The sequence below is a fragment of the Apiospora marii genome (genome assembly GCF_038362585.1).
Source record: "Apiospora marii strain CBS 49790 chromosome Unknown utg000009l_segment0_segment0, whole genome shotgun sequence".
Taxonomy (NCBI): Eukaryota; Fungi; Ascomycota; class Sordariomycetes; order Amphisphaeriales; family Apiosporaceae; genus Apiospora; species Apiospora marii.
The window spans coordinates 3,399,110-3,419,278 of NW_027117381.1; the positions used below are offsets into that span (position 1 = coordinate 3,399,110).

A 20,169-nucleotide genomic window follows, 5' to 3' on the forward strand; every position below is an offset into this window, starting at 1 on the left:
CTTCTAAAGCTGTCGTTCTTCTGCTGGGCTTCGTCGGAGCGACGGGATCGGCGGGAAAGGTAGGTGTCGGAGGTACTTGGCGATCAAAAGGTCTTTGCCTTCTTCATGATCCTCAGACATGGCAAGTATAGAAGCGTTCTCTGCGGTCGGAAGACATGGCTGGGAGCACATGTGTGTCTCTAACCGCTTCGACACATCGTCAACTCAGCTGGTCTGAGGCCTGACTAAACAAGACATGAAGGAAGCACGCCAGACCCGCGGGCTTCCAAGACTTATATCTGATATATGAACAGCGATTACCCCTCAATCCGGAGACGGACTACCCATCCGAGGAAGGTTGGACCTGCATTTCGCCCATATTATTCACGCGGAAATCGGATGTCGCTCGCATCTCTCACATGAGTTTTGGTAGAGCTTTGGCGGTGGGCCGCGATGCAGCAGCGCAGTGCCACGTTGGTCGAACAAATGTAGGTACTAGTTGTTTGTTACCGCCGCGATTGGTCGTCAATGGGCCTTTGCGGGCCGGCAGATGCGTGTGATTGACCGAAGCATTCAGGGCCCCGGCCGGCAAACCCGCAACTAGACCCGCTCAGGCTAGCCGGCAGGCGAATTGCCGCATAGAGCGCCTAAGGGATCATGCATCTCGCCCGACTAGTGAGACGACGAATACGACGATAACCAAGCGTCGCCGGGATCCAGTCTTAGAGAAGATGTACAGTGGGAACGGTGAAGAGGAAGAGGGGCGAACATGATAGAAAATGGTCAGTGCCCTCGTGATCGCAGCGGTCCGCATTTTCTGTCAGCTAGGTATATTATCTTTGAGTCGGCATCCTTCACAAGCCTGGGAAGCCCTCAAGAACTAGCACTTTCAAAAGGACATATCACTCTCCATCATAGGCGGATATGGACTCAGCACCGGACCTCGACGGACAACATGAGCCGGTCTCGATTGTCGGAATGGGTAAGCCCCAATCTGACTCGCAGCAATGAGAGAGATAGACTGACATGGCCGACAGGGTGCCGCTGGGCCGGTGGGGTGAGCAGTCCGACTGGGCTATGGGAGCTTTTGAGAAACAACAGAGACGGCTGGCGAGAGTTCGATGAGCCCCGATTCTCCGCCAAGGGATTCCATCACCCGAATCAGGACCGTCCGGGTTCGTTGCGCACGCGGGGAGGCTTCCTCGTGAAGGAAGATGCGCGCCTATTCGATAATGCCTTCTTTGGCATTTCCGACCGCGAAGTGGAAACCATGGATCCATCGCAACGGAAGCTTCTCGAGGTCGTCTACGAAGCGCTCGAGAATGGAGGCGAGACTTGGGAGAGCATCTCGAACTCCCGCACCGGTGTCTACGTTGGCAACTTTGCCCTCGACCACATACTAATCCAAGCCCGGGACTGGGATAGCCCCAAGTCGCACGCCGCGACGGGAGCAGACACCAGTTTTCTGGCCAATCGAATCAGTCACATATTCAACCTTCATGGCCCAAGGTGAGTGCTCGGCCATGCTGTGGTGCGGTGTGCACTCCAGAGGTATCAACTGCTCACACAGATTAACAGTTTGGCTATAAACACAGCGTGCTCCTCGTCGATGTACGCTCTTCACATGGCCGTCAGTGCGATTCGCAATGGTGACTGCGATGGAGCGATAGTGGCCGCGGCCAACTGGATCACCGACCCCAGCATGCAATTCGTGCTGGACAAGCTTGGTGCGCTATCGCCGACATCTAGATGCCATACTTTTGACGCCTCTGCCGATGGATATGCACGCGGTGAAGGCTTCGCTGCCATCTATCTGAAAAAGTCGTCCATCGCAATCCTGGAGCAGCTCCCGATACGAGCCATGATCCGAGGCACCGCCATCAACGCCAATGGAAGGACTGGGGGAGGTATCACATGGTCAAGTACCACAAGCCAGGAAGATGTCATGCGGAAGGCATACGAGAACGCGGGGAATCTTCCTTTCTCCGACACCACCTTCTTTGAGTGCCACGGGACTGGTACCCAAGCGGGTGACACGATGGAAGTCGAGGCGATTGGCAATGTCTTCGCGTCATCCAGGCCGAATACTCGCAAAGACCGCCTCCTGATTGGTTCCGTGAAGCCGAACCTAGGACATACCGAAGGTGCGAGCGCCCTTGCTTCTATCATGAAGGTGGTGCTATCGCTTGAGGCTGGGGAAGTTCCGCCGACTTTCGGGGTGAGGAATCTCAATCCGAACATCGACTTCGCCAAAGCCAGAGTGGAAGTCGTCCGAGATAATACCGTAAAATGGCCCGAGGGCAAGCTTCGTCGGGCGAGCATCAACTCTTTCGGCTTTGGAGGTGCCAACGGGCACTGTGTCATTGATCACGTCAATGTGGTGCTGCCTGGATATACCAAACCTGGCATCATGGTACGTCCCGTGGCTGACGAGAGCACAACACATGGATCAACCAACACCAACGGCACATCCAATGGAGCAACCAATTTCACAGCCAAATCTACAGTCAACCTCACAGCCAAGTCTACAGTCAACCTTCCAGCCACTACCGCCAATGGCAACGCAAACCGCAAATCCAGTGACCTGCCCAATGTTGGTGACGCAAATGGTCCTCCCACCTTGAATCGATCTAAAACTGTTGGACTGCAAGGCCTCGCATCCCATAGCCGCACTAACAAGCGCAAGTCAAGGGCTCTCTCTAACGGCCCCAAGAGGAATGGCTCGATGGATTGGGTCACTTCGAAGCTTGGCTCGATGTTCCATAACTCGAACGGCGCTCGAGCCAATGGTCAGTCCCCCGTGGGGATGCCTCCCAATGGGTCACCTGTGAATGGAAACAGCGTTATTCCGTCAACCGCTGGTGCCGCTCGCCATGGGTCCGGGCCGCAAAGGATAATGAAGGCCGACTCGATTACTCGCCAACTGGTCGTGCTACCCTTCTCAGCCCACAATGCATCGTCCCTCAGGCTGAACATCGCCGCCCTATCCGCAGTCAGCAACCGGTGGCCGTTGGCAGACGTTGCCTATACCCTAGGATGCAAGCGCTCACGACTCCAGCAACGGACCTTCCGCATCGTGGACCAGGACGACGTCGTGTCAGGTCTCGCTCTCGAGCAACGCAACTTTACCAGCCCGGTGCACACCAGCAGCCTCGCATACGTCTTCACAGGACTGGGAAGCCAGTGGCACACTATGGGCGCCGAACTTTTCGATTACGCCACGTTCCGTGCGACGATATCGTACCTCGACCAGGTCTTGGATGCCCATCCTGGTAGGCCTGTATGGAGGATCGCGACGGTCCTCGCCGGTCAATTCGAGCCCGATCTGATTCAGTCTCCGTCGGTATCGCAAGTCATCTGCACAGCTGTCCAGATCGGACTCGTGGATCTCTTGGCTTCTTGGGGCATTCGGCCGGCGGCTGTCGTTGGACACTCTTCGGGCGAGATAGCGGCGGCTTACGCATCAGGAAGAATTACAGCCGCCGAGTCCATCGCGGCCGCCTATTTCCGTGGACATGTTGTCGCCTCAATGAACCAAAAGAAGGGCGCCATGCTGGATGTGGGCCTAGGAGCCGATAGAGTTGCCCCTTATTTGGAAGAGTGGAAGGAGCAGGTCCAGACCGCGGCTCTCAACTCTCCGGGAAGCGTCACTCTTGCCGGCGACGAAGATGCCATCACTGAAATCTCCACCAGGCTGACACAAGACGGCGTGTTCAATCGCGTTCTGCGCACAGGCGGCCACGCCTATAACTGCCGCCACATGAAGGCACTTGGGAACGACTACAGTGCCATGCTTCTCGACGGCATCGATCACATCCGGAAACACGGATTCCTCAACCCCGCGAAACGTTTGCGAGCTGTCCCATGGGTATCATCCGTCACGCCGCATAAGACAATGGCGAGCGACGGCCTGATCACTGCTGCCTACTGGCGATCCAATCTGGAGTCGCCTGTCCGGTTCACTGAGGCCGTGACAAATCTTCTGAGTCTATCTCTATCTGGTGGGAAGATCGATGCGCTGGTCGAGATTGGTCCCCATCCAGCTCTTATGGGCCCGTTGGAGCAGATCATGAAGAGCGTAGACAAGCCAGTGCCATATGTTTCGACGCTGACGAGGAACACAAATGGCGTCGAATCGCTACTTCAACTTGCTGGGACTCTGTTCGGTCTCAATGCCGAGATCGATATGGCGGCAGTTAATGCGATGGACGAGGGGCCCGGACTTCTCTCGCATGGATGCACTGCCATCGACCTTCCTAAATACCAATTTACATACAGCCCCGTCAGTTACTATGAGTGCAGGGCCAGTAAAGAGTACCGGCTGCGAAAGGTACCTCGACATGATCTACTCGGGTCGAGACTACCCGGTGCCAGCAAGTTGCAGCCTCAATGGCGCAATGTCCTCCGTGTCAAGGACGTTCCATGGCTCAGTGACCATCGTTTGGTTCCAGACACCGTATTGCCAGCTTCGTGTTTCGTTGCCATGGCAATAGAAGCTGCCGCGAGAGTCTACCATGAGGTGCCCGAAGGGCTTCAAATCACAGGCTTTTCTCTTCGAAAGTTGGATATCTCAGCTGCAATGAAATTCCCAGCAGATGACGCCGGCATTGAATTCATGTTTAGTATGAGCCAAACTGAGGCGGGCACCGCGAGCTCGCCTGCTTGGGCCAGTTTCGCCGTCAGCTCAGTGAGCGGCGATTCGGATGAGTGGACCGAGCATTGTACCGGAATAATCAAGGTCGAGGTCACCGAGCCCGAAGCGATCGAAGCTATGAGTACTGAGATGGACGCCCGTTACCCCCAAGCCCACGCATGGTACGACAGATTTGCCGAGGTCGGCATCAACTATGGTCCGACGTTCCAGTCTCTGTCTGACATCCAGGCCGACCCTTATAAAGGACTTGCTAAGGCGAGCGTCGCAATGAACACGACCGAAGGCACTATGCAGGGCGAGTCGGAATATCTGATACATCCAGCAGCCCTGACCGGCGCATTCCAGCTAGGCGTCATCGCGAGCTACGGTGGCCAAGTGGAGAAGGCAAGCTCCCCGTTCGTTCCGGTACACATTTCACAGATGTACGTGAATGCCGGTATCAGCGGCAATTCCGCCGTGGCCGTAGCCCAAGGAAAGACTGCGGGTCTCCGAGGCGTCCACATCGACCTGCAGCTGATGGACAAGAGCGGCCGGGTGGCGCTGCAGGTGGAAAAGCTTCGCTGCATTAGCTTCAAGGAGTCGAAGAAGTCGGCCAAAGACTTCGAGGCGAAAAGAGCCTTCAGCAGCCCCTTCGCCCGCCTAGCTTGGAAGCCGGATATCCGACAAATGAACAACCGTCAGGCGCGGCAGCTATTCCCCCTCCGGCGGAGAACAAGGCAGGAGCTGCCATGCTGGAGACTGTCGACATGGTCTGCTGCCTGGTCGTCATGGACATTTATGAGAGGTTCGTGCGCGACGGTGATGGGCCTCAGCCCAAGGGAGAGCTACGCCACTGGCTCGATTGGGTCAGGAAGTGCGGCGAAGAGGACCAGCGTTCCAACATGGCGCATGCCAGGCAACTATCCCCTGATGACCGCCAGCAACTGCTTCAGAAGCTCCGCGAGCAGGCAGGGGACAAGCCCGAAGTTGAGGCCGCCATGCGTTTGCAGAAGAATATCGGCGATATCCTTACCCATCACAACACAGGCACTGACGTCCTCGTCCCTGATGGCCTCCTTACTTCGCTGTACGAGAAAGGCCACGTCATCAGCGGCGCATTTCCTCAGCTGGCGAATGTGATGGATGCTCTCGGCCATGTCAACCCCAATATGCGCATTCTAGAGGTCGGGGCGGGGACGGGATCAGCCTCGCGTGTGGTGATGGGTGCCCTAACCGGAACGAACGGCATCAAGCGCTATAGCGACTACACCTTTACCGACATCTCGGCCAGGTTCGTCGCGTCGGCGCAAGATTCCCTGTCCGCGTACCGTGACGTGAACTACGCCGTGCTGGATATCGAACAAGACCCGCTCGCAAACGGTTTCGAACCTGTCTACGACGTTGTCGTGGTCTGCGAGACCATTCACAACACGGCGAACATGGAGAAGACCCTGGCAAATTGCCGCAGGCTCCTGAAGTCTGGTGGCAAGCTGGTGCTCGTGGAAAGCATCCGCATCCGCGTCCTGCTTACGCTCCTGTATGGAACCCTCCCAAGATACTGGCTTGGCGCTGCCGACGGCCGCACGGAGGGCCCCTACATGAACCAGGAGACATGGGATGCTTATCTGCGCAAGGCAGGCTTCTCGGGGGCGGAACTGGTCATCGATGACTATGAGCGGCCTAGCAGCTCTACATCAGTTATCGTCTCTACAAAGCTCGCAGGCAGTGTCGAAGACGTATCACGCAGTGCAAACGAGAGACTCAATATCGACGAGGTCATCAGCCCAATCACACCATCCATCAACGGTGTGGTGCATCTTCTCCTTGGCACCGACGGCGATCAGCCAGCGCTATTCAAGACTGTCGCTGATGCATTCGAGCATCGCGGTGTTGCAACCAAGATGGTCCTCCTGGAGGATGTTCTGGAGACTGTGCCGGCTGGTGCGCGTGTCGTGGCTTTCCTTAGTACCAGAGACAACCTCCTGCTCGCTGATGAGCCACGTCTCAAAGCGTTCCAATACCTCGCCAAGACGGTAGAGAGCATGGTGTGGCTGACCTCGAGCGGTGTCGTCAAAGGCCGGAATGCAGTTGCCGGGTTCATGATCGGCCTGATGAGAACCATTGCCTCAGAAAATCCCGCGAGCCGGTTTTTGTCAATTGACGTAGACGCCGAAAACTTTGAGATTGCAGACGGCGACGAGGAAGATCGGTTTGACCTCGTGCGCTGCATCGTTGATCAAGAAATTGCCCTCTATAATGAAGGGTCGTCGCCGGGAGGCGAGGGACAGGTCAAGGATCGCGAACTGGCCTGGCAAGATGGATGCATGTGGGTTAGCCGCGTCGTGCCCGACGCAGGACTCGCACCCTATGCCGATTCAAACAAGACACCGTCGAGCTCCGGCTGCGATATGATATCCCTCGGAAAGCTGGGACCGGTCCGTGCAGCCTTCGAGGTACCGGGCAGCTTGAGCTCACTGTACTTCCGAGCCTATACGGAGATGTTGCAGCCAATCCCGGCTGATCACATCGAGGTGAGAGTACGAGCCATGGGATTAAACTGGAAAGACTTAGGTCTCTCTTCTGGTCGCTCCCATGCGGACGGCAGCAACCTCTCTTCGGAATACGCTGGAACTGTGACCCGAGTGGGAGCCGACGTTGACAGTGTGGCCGTGGGCGACCGCGTCTACGGCATAGGCAGGGGCCATTTCGGAAACTACACGTGCGTCCCTGCGATCTTCGCGCAGAAGCTCCGACCCACCGACAAGTCGGCGGAATTGGCGACGATGCCACTCGTATTTGCCACAGCCGTCTATGCCTTCCAATATGTGGCCCGTATCAGGAAGGGCATGAAAGTGCTGATCCAATCGGCAACTGGAGGCTTGGGACTTGCGGCGATCCAGGTCGCCCAATCGAAGGGTGCCGACATATATGCCACCGTCAGCAGTGACGAGAAGATCAAGTTCTTGGTGGATACCGTCGGTATCGAACCCGATCACATTTTCTCCTCGCGAGACCCCAGAGCCTTGGCTCGCGCTGCCAAATCCTGCTGTAGCAAGGGCGGTTTCGATGTGATTTTGAGCAGTGCCGTTGGGGGCGACACACTGCACCAATCACTGAAGGCTCTCGCACCTATGGGTCATTTGGTAGATGTCGGGCGCCGAGACGTGCTTGAGTCCAAGGACCTGGCCCTGGAGCTGTTCCAGAAGAACGTCAACTTCTCGTCTTTCGACCTTAACCTCGTACTCGACAACGACCCGGAGCTCGGCGGCGAGCTGATGGAAGCGGTCAACGACCTCTACCAGGTTGGTTTCATCACACCGATCCATCCCATCACCGTCTCGGACATCGCCGATTTGGACAAGACCCTCGTGAGTTTCTCGAAGGGTGCGCATATCGGAAAGCTAGTCGTCTCCTTCCAGAACCCCAAGTCCCAGATGAAGGTGGTTCGAGAGCCGAAGTCGTGGAGCTTCAAGCCCGACTCCCGTTTTGTCATCACCGGAGGGATGGGCGGACTTGGTCGCGGTATCATTCGATGGATGGTCGACCGCGGCGCCCGCGACTTCCTGGTCCTGTCCAGACGGGGAGTCGCCACGCCGGAGTCGCAAATGCTGGTCAAAGACTTGGAGACCCGCGGAGTTAAAATTGAATCAGTCGAGTGCGATGTCAGCAACCGTGACGATGTTATGGAGGTCATCTCGGAATCTGCAGGCCAGCCGATCCGAGGTATCGTTCACGCGGCCACGTCGGTGTCGGATCTGCCCTTCGACAGACTAACGATCGATCAATGGCAGGACGGCTTCGCCGCCAAAGCGCTGGGGACGTTGAACCTGCACGAGGCCACCAGCTTGCTGCCTTTGGACTTCTTCGTCATGGTGACGTCGACCGAGTCGATCTGGGCACCTCCTACCCAGGCGGCTTATGTCGCCGCCAACAACTTCCAGGATTACTTTGCGCGCTACCGCCGCAACTTGGGCTTGCCTGCATCCACTGTCTCATACGGCCTCGTGGCTGATGTTGGGTCCGACTTCCGCGACACATCTGCCATGGCCAGCGATATGTACGCCCGCAACAAAGCCATGGTCATCTCGGAACACCAGGTCTTGGCCCAACTCGAACCGGCCTTCCTCTACTCGGTTCCGTACAAGCACGTCGCCTCCGACTGGATCGGCAAACAGCACGATCCGCTCTCGGCCGCCAACCTCTACACCTGCATGGATCCTGCTGCCTTGGCGGCCATCGCCAGGGGGTCGGCCGACACCCACGCGCCCCGGTGGTACAGCGACGGACGCGTGTCGCTGGTCATGCGCGCGATGCAGGATGCGAACCTCGCCGCCAGCGGTTCCGAGCTGCCGCAGGACCACAGCGGCAGCAGCGGCAACAACATCGACGAGCGGGAGCAGACCCGGCCGTCGCGCAGCTGGGAGAGGGCTATGACGGAGCCGAAACGGTCGCGGTCGTCTTGGACGGCGGCGCCGCGGCGGTCGCCGACGATATCGTCGCATCAGTCGGCGGGGCGGACGTGGACCATGTCGAGAAAGTCGCCGTGGTAGAGGGCGGCGTCGACTCCTTTTACGCCATAGTGTCCTCTGAAGAGACGAAGAGACGATTTAAAGAATTGAGGCGATGATGATGCCCACGCCTAGCCTAATGATTTGGCATGGTAGCAAGAGAGAATGAAATTACGACAGCTACGGGAAGTATTAATATACACATACACTATTTACTCCCATAATACATGAAATCCTACCACCTGGCCTTGAATCCGATTGCCTACGACATCCCGGTTACAGTGACCACAGAACCTGTGCTTATACAACATGTGCAGAATCGCTACATGAGGAGAGGCAGAGCTGGTCTTGACATGCGGCATACTCGGTAAAAAAAATCATGTTGAGCAGGCAAAGTGGAATCAGATAGATCCTGTCATCAAATGTGATCACAAATTTTGACGACGAAAACTACGGTCTGGGGTACGGAGTACGCACAAACCGCCAACCGCACACACCTGAGCGTCCGGGGTAGGGCGGCTGGTGCCATTGTGACTCTCCACATGGGCCGTAAAAGTCGAGCCAACTTTTGCTGCTCGGTATCTTATCCCACTGTTTTTTCATTTCACCGCTTCATTTTCCCAGAGACGCACGCTTGGCTCGAATTGGAGAGAGAACAACTTGATCACACCCAGCAGCCAGCCAGCAGCCCCTGCTTCGGCATTCCACTTTCGCAGCTATGCCATATTGGAAATTACACTTTCGTGTGCTAGTCATGCGACGTCAGAACCTGAGCCGGCGCGCCTTGGGCAGTCTGCCGGTCTGGGACAGCAGGCGGGTTTGGCAGGCCACGGTACCCCTGCGGCACATCCCAGGCCTCTGCAGGGCTTCTGCGGAACATAGAGGGGTCGGGTCAGGGTCGGCGACCCATAATCACCCAATCCTCCCAATCGACAGGGATCGGGGAGCGAGCTTGGCTGTCAACGGTCCCAACGGTCGCGAACCCCCCTGCCTAGCCGCGTGATAGCAGCCGTCACTAGCTGTGCGTGAAACCAAGACGATGGATCGCCTTCGCACCGCTCACGTCCATGGTTGGCGCGGCCAGTCGCCGTGCCCCGTCGCCATCCCCGTCACCATCCCCGTCGCTTCGACTTGAACTTTTTTTTCCTTTGGGCAAGCTGCAGGCAGCTCCGGTTGTGGTGCGACGTTAGCAAGTCGAACGTTACGGGAAAGGGAAAATCCTCACTAAACCACCCTCTCCTCGCTCTCCACTTACCGTGCGACGTCGACGTTGCGTCCCAACTATAAAGACAGGAGCAGACCAATATTCACGTCAGTATTGCATGCTCTCCTCTTTCAATCACACTTTGTTGCCTCCAAGTATAGCAGCTTAATCATCGACATAATGGCCCAACCCGAGACGATCGAGCTTCGGCCGACAGGCTGGGAGACGGATCCGGATGAGGAACGTTACAAGGTCTCCACCATCGACCTCACTCCCCTCGAGATGTACAATCACTATGTCATCTTCTGGCGACTGGAGCAGGACACCATAGAAGATGCCATCGCCGTATTAAGGGCCGGTCTCGAGAAGTCCTTGTCACAGGCGCGGCATCTGGTCAGCACCATCGAGATGGATTCCGACGGAGGCTATTCGTTCGTCAAGAGGAAGGAAACGACGGCCAAGTTGGTCATCATGAGGTATGACAGCGATGGGGACAAATGGCCGTCGATGGACGACATCGAGGCGGCCCACTTTGCGCAGCACTCGTTGGGTGACGACTTGGGCAAATGGGGTGAGTTTGGTTGCAGCGCTCCCTGGTCGAGGCATAGTTACTAATGACTGCTGAGCAGGCATCCCTCACATGCTGTGGGGCGAGCGGCCCGAGGCCGAGCTCGTCAACACGCCCACCACGGCCGCCTTCCAGATCAACGTGGTCCGGGGTGGCATCGTGTTCAGCATACAGAGCCACCACTACGCTAGCGACGTCATGGGCTTCTGCAACTTCAACCACCAGCTTGCCGACAACTGTGTCGCTATCTCGCGTGGCACCCCTTTCCCTGCCTGGGATCCTGCCAACATTGATGCGAGCCGCTTCTACCGGTCGCTGCCGGAGGACAAGATGATTGATGGGCCGCCGGTGCTGCCGCGCCACCCCGGACATGGGGAGCAGGAAGTCGCCCTCTTCCACCTGCCTCAGAGCAAAGCGGCCGAGATCAAGAAGCTGGCGTCGCCTACTGATCCCAAGGAGCACTGGATCTCGACCTACGACGCCATGTGCGCCTTCATCTGGCGCGCTGTGAACAGGGTCCGCGCCCCTCTCTACCAACCCGACCTGGCCAGTCCTCTGTGGTGGGGATGTGCCGTCAACATGCGCCCGCGGCTGCACAACCCGCCGTGTCCGGACCGCATGATGCACAACGTGGTGGCGGGTGCCTTTTCCGACACGCTGCCGGTGAGGCCCATGACGGTGGGCGAGGTCATCTCGTCCGACGTGCCGCTCTCCCGCCTGTCGGGCTACGTGCGGGCCATGACCAGCGCCTGCACCGAGGAGCACCTGGAGGCGCTGGTCGACGCCGTGGCGCCCATCCGCGACAAGCGCAGCATCAGCCTGCGCATCGACTCGCACCCGCCGATGAGCCTCTTCATCACGGATCACCGCCCCGGCGACGTCAGCGACCTCGACTTCGGCTTCGGCAAGCCGCTGACCTACCGCCACATGTGCGGCGACCTCATCACGCCCGGGCTCATCTTCATGTACGCGCCCATCCAGTCGGCCGACCCGGACGAGGGCTGCATGATGACCATCACCATGGAGAAGGAACTGGTGCCCGTCCTGTGCGCGGACCCCGAGTGGAGTCGGTACTTTGAGTACCGAGGCGTGGATTGATTAGATTATTACAAGAGCAAGAGCAAGAGCGGAGATGTGATTGATTGTTCGGTGACGATAGATTCTTCATTTATACCCCCCATACGCAAGAACATGTTCTATGTTATATAGAACGAAATAGACAGAGGTGCTCAAGACGATGCCAGTTTTCCACCACCGCCGCATTGTGCTGTGCCCGCGGTTCGTTCCACCGTGGTTACTCCCCATCTAATTATCCCCCGGTCCCATCACCAGCTTACACAGCGCCCTCGCACTGGCCCGCGCACTTCTTGGGATCGGCGCCGAGGAAGAACATGCAAATCCAGTAGCAGCCCTAATATGTCGCAAGAGGTGTCCCATTAAGTTAGTTTTCAGTCCACCTCAGAGGGGGCGGGAGCAGACAGGTATAAAATATGTATGGGTGCTACTTACCGCTCCAACTCCAGGGGGAGGGCCGCCATCATCACGGCGCTCGACATGTGCCTCCGTCTTGGTCTCGTTGCAGGCGACGGCGGCGGCGGAGGCGCTGCTGCGGGGCACCAGGCTGGTGGAGAAGGTGCTGCTGGCGGGGTACGGGATGGAGGCAGCGACGGTGCTGGCGGGGTACAGGGTGGAAGGCTTGGGGGTGCCGGACGGGAACAGGGTGGAAGGGAGGGGGGTCTGGGCGGCGACGGCTGGGCCGGCGGCGGCGGCGGCGGCCAGGGCGATGAGAGTGGCGGAACGCATTGTGGAGAGAGGGCTGTAAGTAAGTAAATGTGATGTCGAGGTGAGTAATTGCTTGTTCGATGATGATGGAGGGAGGAAGTTCGAGTGCTGGAGGAAGGGAGCGAGGGCACCTTTTTATGCTAGGCCCTTTGGCCTGCCGGTGGGAACTTGAGAGAGGACCGTAATCACATCGCATTTGGTAAGTTTTCTATTCGAGAGAGAAAGCCCTGGTTTTCATCTCCTTTTTTCAAATCATACTGAGCGCCCCTGGCGAGAAATAAAACCTTGACCTATGGAGAGCAGTTTGCCCTCAAAAATACCCCAATCACGCAATTCACCATGCGAGCAAAGAGGGTCTCAGACCCATTGGGTTATAATGGCTCTATTTCGAGTTTATATAGTTGCGGGTATCCTGCTCTCTATAAGTTTTTTGGTTTCTGCTAGCTGTAGTCGGCATCGAATAGGAATCAAAGGAAAAAAAGGGCCAGGCGAACAGGGAGTTTCCAGCAAGACAACCCGCGCGACGGTCATCCAGAAGCTGCAGCATATTACTTGGATCGGCCGATTGTTGTTCCCTCCTTATCATAAGTTAGACTTCGAACAACCTGCTCACAGACGCACTTAGCAGATCGTGGCAGGGAGGCAACACAAGCAATGCTATTTTTCTTCCCGCTGGAATAGACTGCTGTATGGGATTATATCTGCATACCTCTTAGATTATATGAGGGGGAGCATACTGCCGGGCAAAAAGTCCCATTGTAAGAATTACCCAATACAGTATGTATCTTGGATATAAAGTAAAGATTCATAATATATTTCGAGGGAATGAAATTTGCATTTGTTCGAGACTATCTACGTGAGAAACACCCTACATATAAACCCTAGGGGCATATTTACAGTGACGTCGCATGCATGTCGATAGGGGACGGCAAGCTTTGAATATATATGAATCCCACGTTTTTCCTAAGTAGGATCGCAATCCGAACCTACACCGAAACGTCATTCATGGGTCTGCTTGAGGAAAAACACCGAGTCACCTGGCACTACCAAGGCCTACAGCAGACAGGAAGACAGATCGTCGACGCGCCGTTCCCATCGTCTCAACTGAACGGCTCGACCTCCTTTTCGCTCCACTCCCAGAACCGCCGCGTGAGGTCTGCGCCACCCTCATCCTCCGGCTTCGCCGCTCGCCGCAGCTCTTCGCAGATGGAACAGAGGCGTCCGAAGGGGAAGACGTAGCCAGAAGCCGTCTCCGGGGTGACTTCGGGCGAGAAGCCGGCAAAGAGCTCCGTGTACGCGCCCTTGACGGCCGGGTAGTGCATCAAGGCGACCTGCAGCCGCAACAGGAAGCTCTGCCGCGCAAAGAGCTCCGTGCGCAGGTTGCCCGGGTTGACGGGCACACCGAGGACCCCCTTGGCGGCAAAGCGCTTGTTGAACTCGTTGCCGTGCGCCCACACGCCCACCTTGCTGATGCCGTAGCGGTATAGGCTCGGTTTGGGGTCGTGGTAGTCTAGGTTGTCTAGATCGATCCCGATCTCCTTCTCGTGGTACACCTCGGCCCCGAGGGAGGAGACGAAGACGACGCGGACCTCGTGCGTGTGCGTGCCCTGGTCGGCCGCCGTGGCCAGGAGGACGGGCATCAGCAGCTTGGTGAACAGGAAGGGCCCCAGGCAGTTGACGCCCAGCTGCTTCTCGTAACCTTGCGCCGTCTTCTCCACCATCCCGTCCACGCCGCCGTCGGCCGTCATGACCCCGGCGTTGTTGAAGAGGACGTGGAGCTTGGTCTCGGCCGCGAGGAAGCGCTGGGCCGCGGCTTTCACGGATTTTAGATCAGCTAGGTCCAGGGGAAGAAACACCAAGGTTCCGGTTGAGCGAGGCTCGGACTGCTTGATCTGCCGGATGGTGTCGCTTTCCGACCGGGCCGCTAGGTAGACGGTTGCATTCTTGGAGTAAAGGATGCGAGCGAGCTCCCGGCCGACTCCCGAGGTGGCACCGGTGACGATGTAGACCTTGCCGGTTAGATCAGGCACGTCTTTCTCTACGAAGTCTGGTGCCGGCGGAAAGCATTGCGTAAAGGTGCTGGAGAAAGTTGGCAGCATGACTGGTCAAGTGAGTATGGGATAAAGAGTGCCGCATCCCGAGGGGCAAGTTGTTATGACCAGAAGAGCATGAAGAAATCAAAAGAGGTTACGCGGAGTATCTTACGTCGTTGATCCGAGATTGCTATTTTCAGGGGTAGGAACCAACAGCAATTGACCCCCTGTACATACACTGGTGTGCCGTCAATCTGGTAACCACGCGCCAAGATCTTCAAATGGCTAGGATTCTCCCGCATTTATAGCCACACGGGTCACTCACGAGCTTCTGAAGAAGCAATCGATTGAAGTGAAATTTTTAGAAGTTGAAAACCCGCGCAGCATGCGACGAGTTCCTGTTAGTGTCCGGTCTTGCTGGTGGGGGACCATGATGCATTCGGCACCTGTCTTGGTGGTTTCTCACGTATTACCTACCAGATGCTGGCCGGTCCGAAATCATACGCTGACCGCCAGCCAATGCCACAGGAATGCGGCCCTGCCATGCATGCATGGTGCGTGATTCTCGAGACGTTGTCCGGGGCACGCACGGTCTTCTCTCCTTAAGGCTGGGCAGGAACGCACTACGGAGGTGATCCGTCTTGTTGCCGATCCCATTAGACTTTCCGCGACGTGCGCCGGGCCAAGCGACGGCGCTGTATGTAGCCTCGACGATGCGCTGGCCACATTACGGACTCGGTGGCACAGTCGGGAAGGGGTACTGGCCGTGAAGCAGGCGGCCCAAGCGAAAGGCACTTGAAGTCGTTTTCCACGCTGGAGAATGGAAAGGCCAGGTTTCCATTCCTCTAGTTAGCTGAACTTTTTAATGTTCCCGTACGGTTTACGACAGCCGGCGGGCCTAACCGGTTAATTAAGTTAACTTTTTCCGTTAATCGGTTTAACCGTTATCCGTATAAATTAAATATATTAAAATAATAATTATATTAATTTTAATTATATAAATTAAATATAATTAAAAAGAATATTAAAATTATAACGTTATTTATAATAAATTTTAATATTTTATATATTATATATTAAATATAATATTAATAAAATAAAAAAAATGTTTATATAAAAATCGAATTATAATATTTAAATTATTTTTTATTATAAAACGTTTTAAAATAATTTAAATTAAATTTTTTTTTTAAAATTTTAATTTATTATAATTATATATTTTAAATTAATTATAAAAACCTTTTAAAAAAACTATTAAAATTTATTTATATAATTTTTTTTTAATTAATTTTCTTTTTCTTTTATTATATTACTTTCTTTTTATATAATTAATTATTATAATAAAAATTATAATTATTAATAATTAAATTAAATTAATAATATAAATTAATAAAGTTATATATTAATTATTAAACGTTTATTATAAATAAATTAATTATAATAATCGATTTTAAAAAAAGTTTAATATTAAAATTTATAAATATATTATTTAAATTATTAATTAAAATTTTATTTATTAATTTAATAATAAATAATATAAAAATAAAATTAAATATTTTAAAAAAATTTTTATAAATTAAAAATATAATTTTTTATTAATTTTAATATTAATTAAAACTTTAATATTAATTTATTTAACTTTTTTATTTTAATTAAATAAATTAAATTAATATAATATTTTAAATATATTTAAATTATTAAATAAAGATTAAAATACTTTATTAATAAAAATATAATTAATAATAAAATATTTAATTTATAATTTATTATAAAAAAGATTAATAAAATAATTTTAATTTTTTTATAAATATATTAATTAAAAAATAAAAACCTTTGAATTTATTTCGATTTAATTTTTAAATTAAAATTTAATTATTTTTAATTAATTAATTTACTTTTTTAAATAATTAAATTTAAAACGAATAATTTTTAAATTAATCGATATATTTTATTTTAATTATATTAAAAAATTAATAAAAATTATTATTAATTTCTTTAAAATAAATTAAATTAAAGTTTATAAATAATATATATATAATAAAAAGTTATAATAAAAATAATTATAATAATTTAAAAAAAAATTTAAATTTAAAAAAATATGTTAATAATTTATAAATTTATAAAAATCGTATAAAAATAATAATAAAAATAATAATAAAAATAATAAAAATAAAAAAAATAATAAAAAAAAGAAAATAAAAAATAATAATAATAAAAATAATAATAAAAATAAAATAAATAATAAAAGAAATATAGAAAAAATAATAAAAATAATAATATAAAAAAAAAATTTGACGATTTTTAATTTAATTATAACTTTTTAAATTTATTATTCTTAAATATAATATTAATTTAAATATTTTTATTAATTTTAAAATTAAAAATAATAATAAATTTTAAAAATTTAATAAATTATTTTCTATTTTATAAAGGATATTAATTTATTATTTATATTAAAAAGAAAATTTATATAAAATTTATTACTTTTTATATAATAAATTAAATTAAATAAATATATAAATTAATTAATTATATAATAATTAATTAATAATAAATCGATAATAATATATTTATTAAAGGATTATTCATTAATTTTAATTTATTTATTTTTTATTTATTAATAACGATCTTTTCTTTTTAATTAATTAAATTAATTTACGATTTTATTATATTAACCTTTATTAAATATATTTAAAAATTTTATAATTTTCGGAATTTTATTTTTATTTTATATATATATAAATATACTTTTTATTATTTAATAATTTTAATAATAATTTTTATTATTATATATTTTATATATAATATATAAATTATATATATAAAAAATTATATATTATAATAATTTAAAAGGTATATTATTAAATATAATTTCGAATATTTTAAAATTAAATTTATTAAAAATAGTATAATAATTATAAAAATAAAACTTTTTAAAAAATTAAAATTTAATTATCGATATAATAATATCGATTTTATTAAAATTATTAAAGGTATTTTTTATAAATATATATAATATAATATCGTTATTATTATTAATAATTATTATAATATATATAAATAAATATTAAAATATAAATAATATTATAAATATATAATAATATAAAAAGGATTAAAATAAAAAATAATAATATATATATATATATATATATATATATAATAAAAAAAAAGAATTATAAATTTTAAAAAATATATATTATAAAAATTTATATTTATTTTTAAAATGTTTCTTTAAAAATTTATATAAAATCGATATTTATATATATTAATTTTAAAAACTTTATTATTTAATATAAATAATTTTTAATAAATTTTAAATTTATATAATATAAATAAATAATTCCTTTTTTAATAATTAAATATAATATTATTATAAATCCCGGGTTTATTTTAAATTTTATATTATAAAAAATAATAAATAATTATAATTAAAAGTTATAATAAAAAAAAGGTTTAATATTTATTATTTATTATTATTAAAAGTTTAATTTTTTTATTTTTATTATTTAAAATATTTATTTATTTTAATATAAAATTATCATTAATTTATATTATTATTTATTTATTTTATATTATTTATATTAATTATATATAATATATATTAAAAAACAATTTAAATAAATTCTTTAATAATTAATATTAATTAATAATTTATAAAAAGATTATATAAATTAATTAAATTATAAACTTTTAATTAATTAATTAAAAAATATTTAAATATAAAAATTTAATTAAAATTAATTAAATAAATTTATAAAAAAAAGGAAATATATAATTAAAGTTTTTAATTTTTATATTTATATCTCGAAAAGTTCTAATTAATAAAAAAAAGAAATACGCCTAAAGTTATATCGCAGTTAAAGCGTCTCCTCTTAATAGGCTGGTGTACGGTAATTCTAGAAATGTTCCGAGGCAGATGCCGAAGGAGCTCGGCTGTTATTCATTCGGTTGCATGATCAACCATTCGCGAGATTGTGTTGTGGAACTCTTCGATGAATGTTACCTGTTTTCGCCATTGGTCGCAGGCTTGGTGGAGTTGTAGGTGCTGAAGCTAAGACGCAGCAGGACCTGGCGGTGGGCGGTTCTTTCCATGAATTAGCCCAACACAGCAATTGATATTCAAAAGGCCTGTTTGTCGACAGCTTCCACGACCTCGGCGCCTTTGGACAGGATGTTTCTCGCACGTCGGACGATATACTACTATTAGCTTCGGCACTTGAACGCATGTCGCGCGATTGACGTCAGCAGCGGTGCGCCGGGAGATTTCCTGTTCTGTGCTGAACGGGTGCTTTTTCTCGTATTCCATTGAAAACCCACCCCACTCTGGATGGCAAACGGGGTAGGGATCGTCACCCACAAATCGGATCTCGGAGCCCCGCCCCCTGGCGATAGGTGAACGGCTTCAATCTCTTAAAGCGGACTGGTTCATGCCGCCCATTCCGTCATCGTCTGGGCCGTTCTCCCATGGGGGAATGCATACATATATAAGGGGACATTGGGAAGCCAAGTCTTGTTGGGAGGGGTTTCCAGTCATCCCGCACTCCTCAGTACCAGTTCCAGTCTTCAAGCCCAACCCGAACGAAGTCCTTCACTCAAACACCACTTCCTTCGCCACAGACTTAAAACTCCCATTTCAAGCCCAACCGTCAAGATGCAGATCGCCATCGCCGCCGTCGTCGCCGCCCTGTTCGGCTCCAAGGCCGTGTCCGCCGCCCCGGCCCCGGCGCCCCAAGCCAGCGACGTGCGCGAGGTCCTGACGCTGAGCGGCTTCAGCGCCCACAAGGCCCTCGTCGCGCCCCGCAACAGCACCGCCACCAAGGTCGACGGCCTCAGCTACAAGCTGACGGGCAGCCGCGAGGAGGGGACCTTCGGCGTCGCCTGCACGGCCGCCGCGGCCGAGGGCGCCGACGAGATCATCTACGCGCCCCAGATCTACAACTGCAACGGCGACGAGGACCACGACTACTACTTCAGCGTCGTCGCCGTCAGCGACCAGGACGTCTTCACCCTCAACGTCTTCCGCGAGGTCACCTTCGGGTAAGCTATTGCGCTGTTTACCTATCTCAAGTACATCGTCAGCTAACTTTCGTGTTTTCTTCGTAATAGCTGGGGTTACCAGGCTCAGGTCGAGGTCCCTACCTACTGCCACGCCGGCGGCAACGACTCCATGGCCTGCGCTCAGGTCGGTGGCGACGTTTCCGTCCCCATGCACCCTTAAGCGCGTCGCGTCGGGATATAGGCGGGAGACGACAAATGTAATTCTAATGTATTCGATGAACTATGATGGGAGATGAGGAATGGACTCAAGGGAAACGATCAGATACCTTGAGCCAGGCAAACCCAATGATAATAGATAATGACCAATACTCATGCCTCTTAAGTTGGTCCAGTGAATGTGGAAATGCTGTCGTGTGGTAATTGCAAAGAGATGCTGACCTTTTGAGTCGATACGATACGGACCA

The 20,169-nt window shown here is 49.3% G+C and overlaps 5 protein-coding genes across 5 annotated transcripts; 3 read left to right on the forward strand and 2 right to left on the reverse strand.

Annotated features, from left to right (window-relative positions):
• Positions 1-903: 903 nt before the first annotated feature.
• PG985_012601 (uncharacterized protein) lies at positions 904-9,162 on the forward strand (the record flags this gene model as incomplete). The annotated part of the gene is made up of 4 exons (XM_066832367.1): positions 904-961; positions 1,017-1,488; positions 1,558-5,309; positions 5,354-9,162. 4 exons carry the CDS (start codon positions 904-906, stop codon positions 9,160-9,162), a joined length of 8,091 nt encoding a protein of 2,696 aa, XP_066680417.1.
• A 1,342-nt stretch (positions 9,163-10,504) lies between these two features.
• PG985_012602 (transferase) lies at positions 10,505-11,990 on the forward strand (the record flags this gene model as incomplete). Its single annotated transcript, XM_066832368.1, has 2 exons — positions 10,505-10,895; positions 10,954-11,990. The coding sequence occupies 2 exons, from the start codon at positions 10,505-10,507 to the stop codon at positions 11,988-11,990; spliced, it is 1,428 nt and encodes a 475-aa protein (XP_066680418.1).
• A 235-nt stretch (positions 11,991-12,225) lies between these two features.
• PG985_012603 (uncharacterized protein) lies at positions 12,226-12,695 on the reverse strand (the record flags this gene model as incomplete). Its single annotated transcript, XM_066832369.1, has 2 exons — positions 12,226-12,303; positions 12,402-12,695. 2 exons carry the CDS (start codon positions 12,693-12,695, stop codon positions 12,226-12,228), a joined length of 372 nt encoding a protein of 123 aa, XP_066680419.1.
• Positions 12,696-13,774: 1,079 nt separating this feature from the next.
• PG985_012604 (uncharacterized protein) lies at positions 13,775-14,773 on the reverse strand (the record flags this gene model as incomplete). The annotated part of the gene is made up of 1 exon (XM_066832370.1): positions 13,775-14,773. One exon carries the CDS (start codon positions 14,771-14,773, stop codon positions 13,775-13,777), a length of 999 nt encoding a protein of 332 aa, XP_066680420.1.
• A 4,585-nt stretch (positions 14,774-19,358) lies between these two features.
• On the forward strand, positions 19,359-19,925 carry PG985_012605 (uncharacterized protein; the record flags this gene model as incomplete). Its single annotated transcript, XM_066832371.1, has 2 exons — positions 19,359-19,744; positions 19,814-19,925. The coding sequence occupies 2 exons, from the start codon at positions 19,359-19,361 to the stop codon at positions 19,923-19,925; spliced, it is 498 nt and encodes a 165-aa protein (XP_066680421.1).
• Positions 19,926-20,169: the final 244 nt, after the last annotated feature.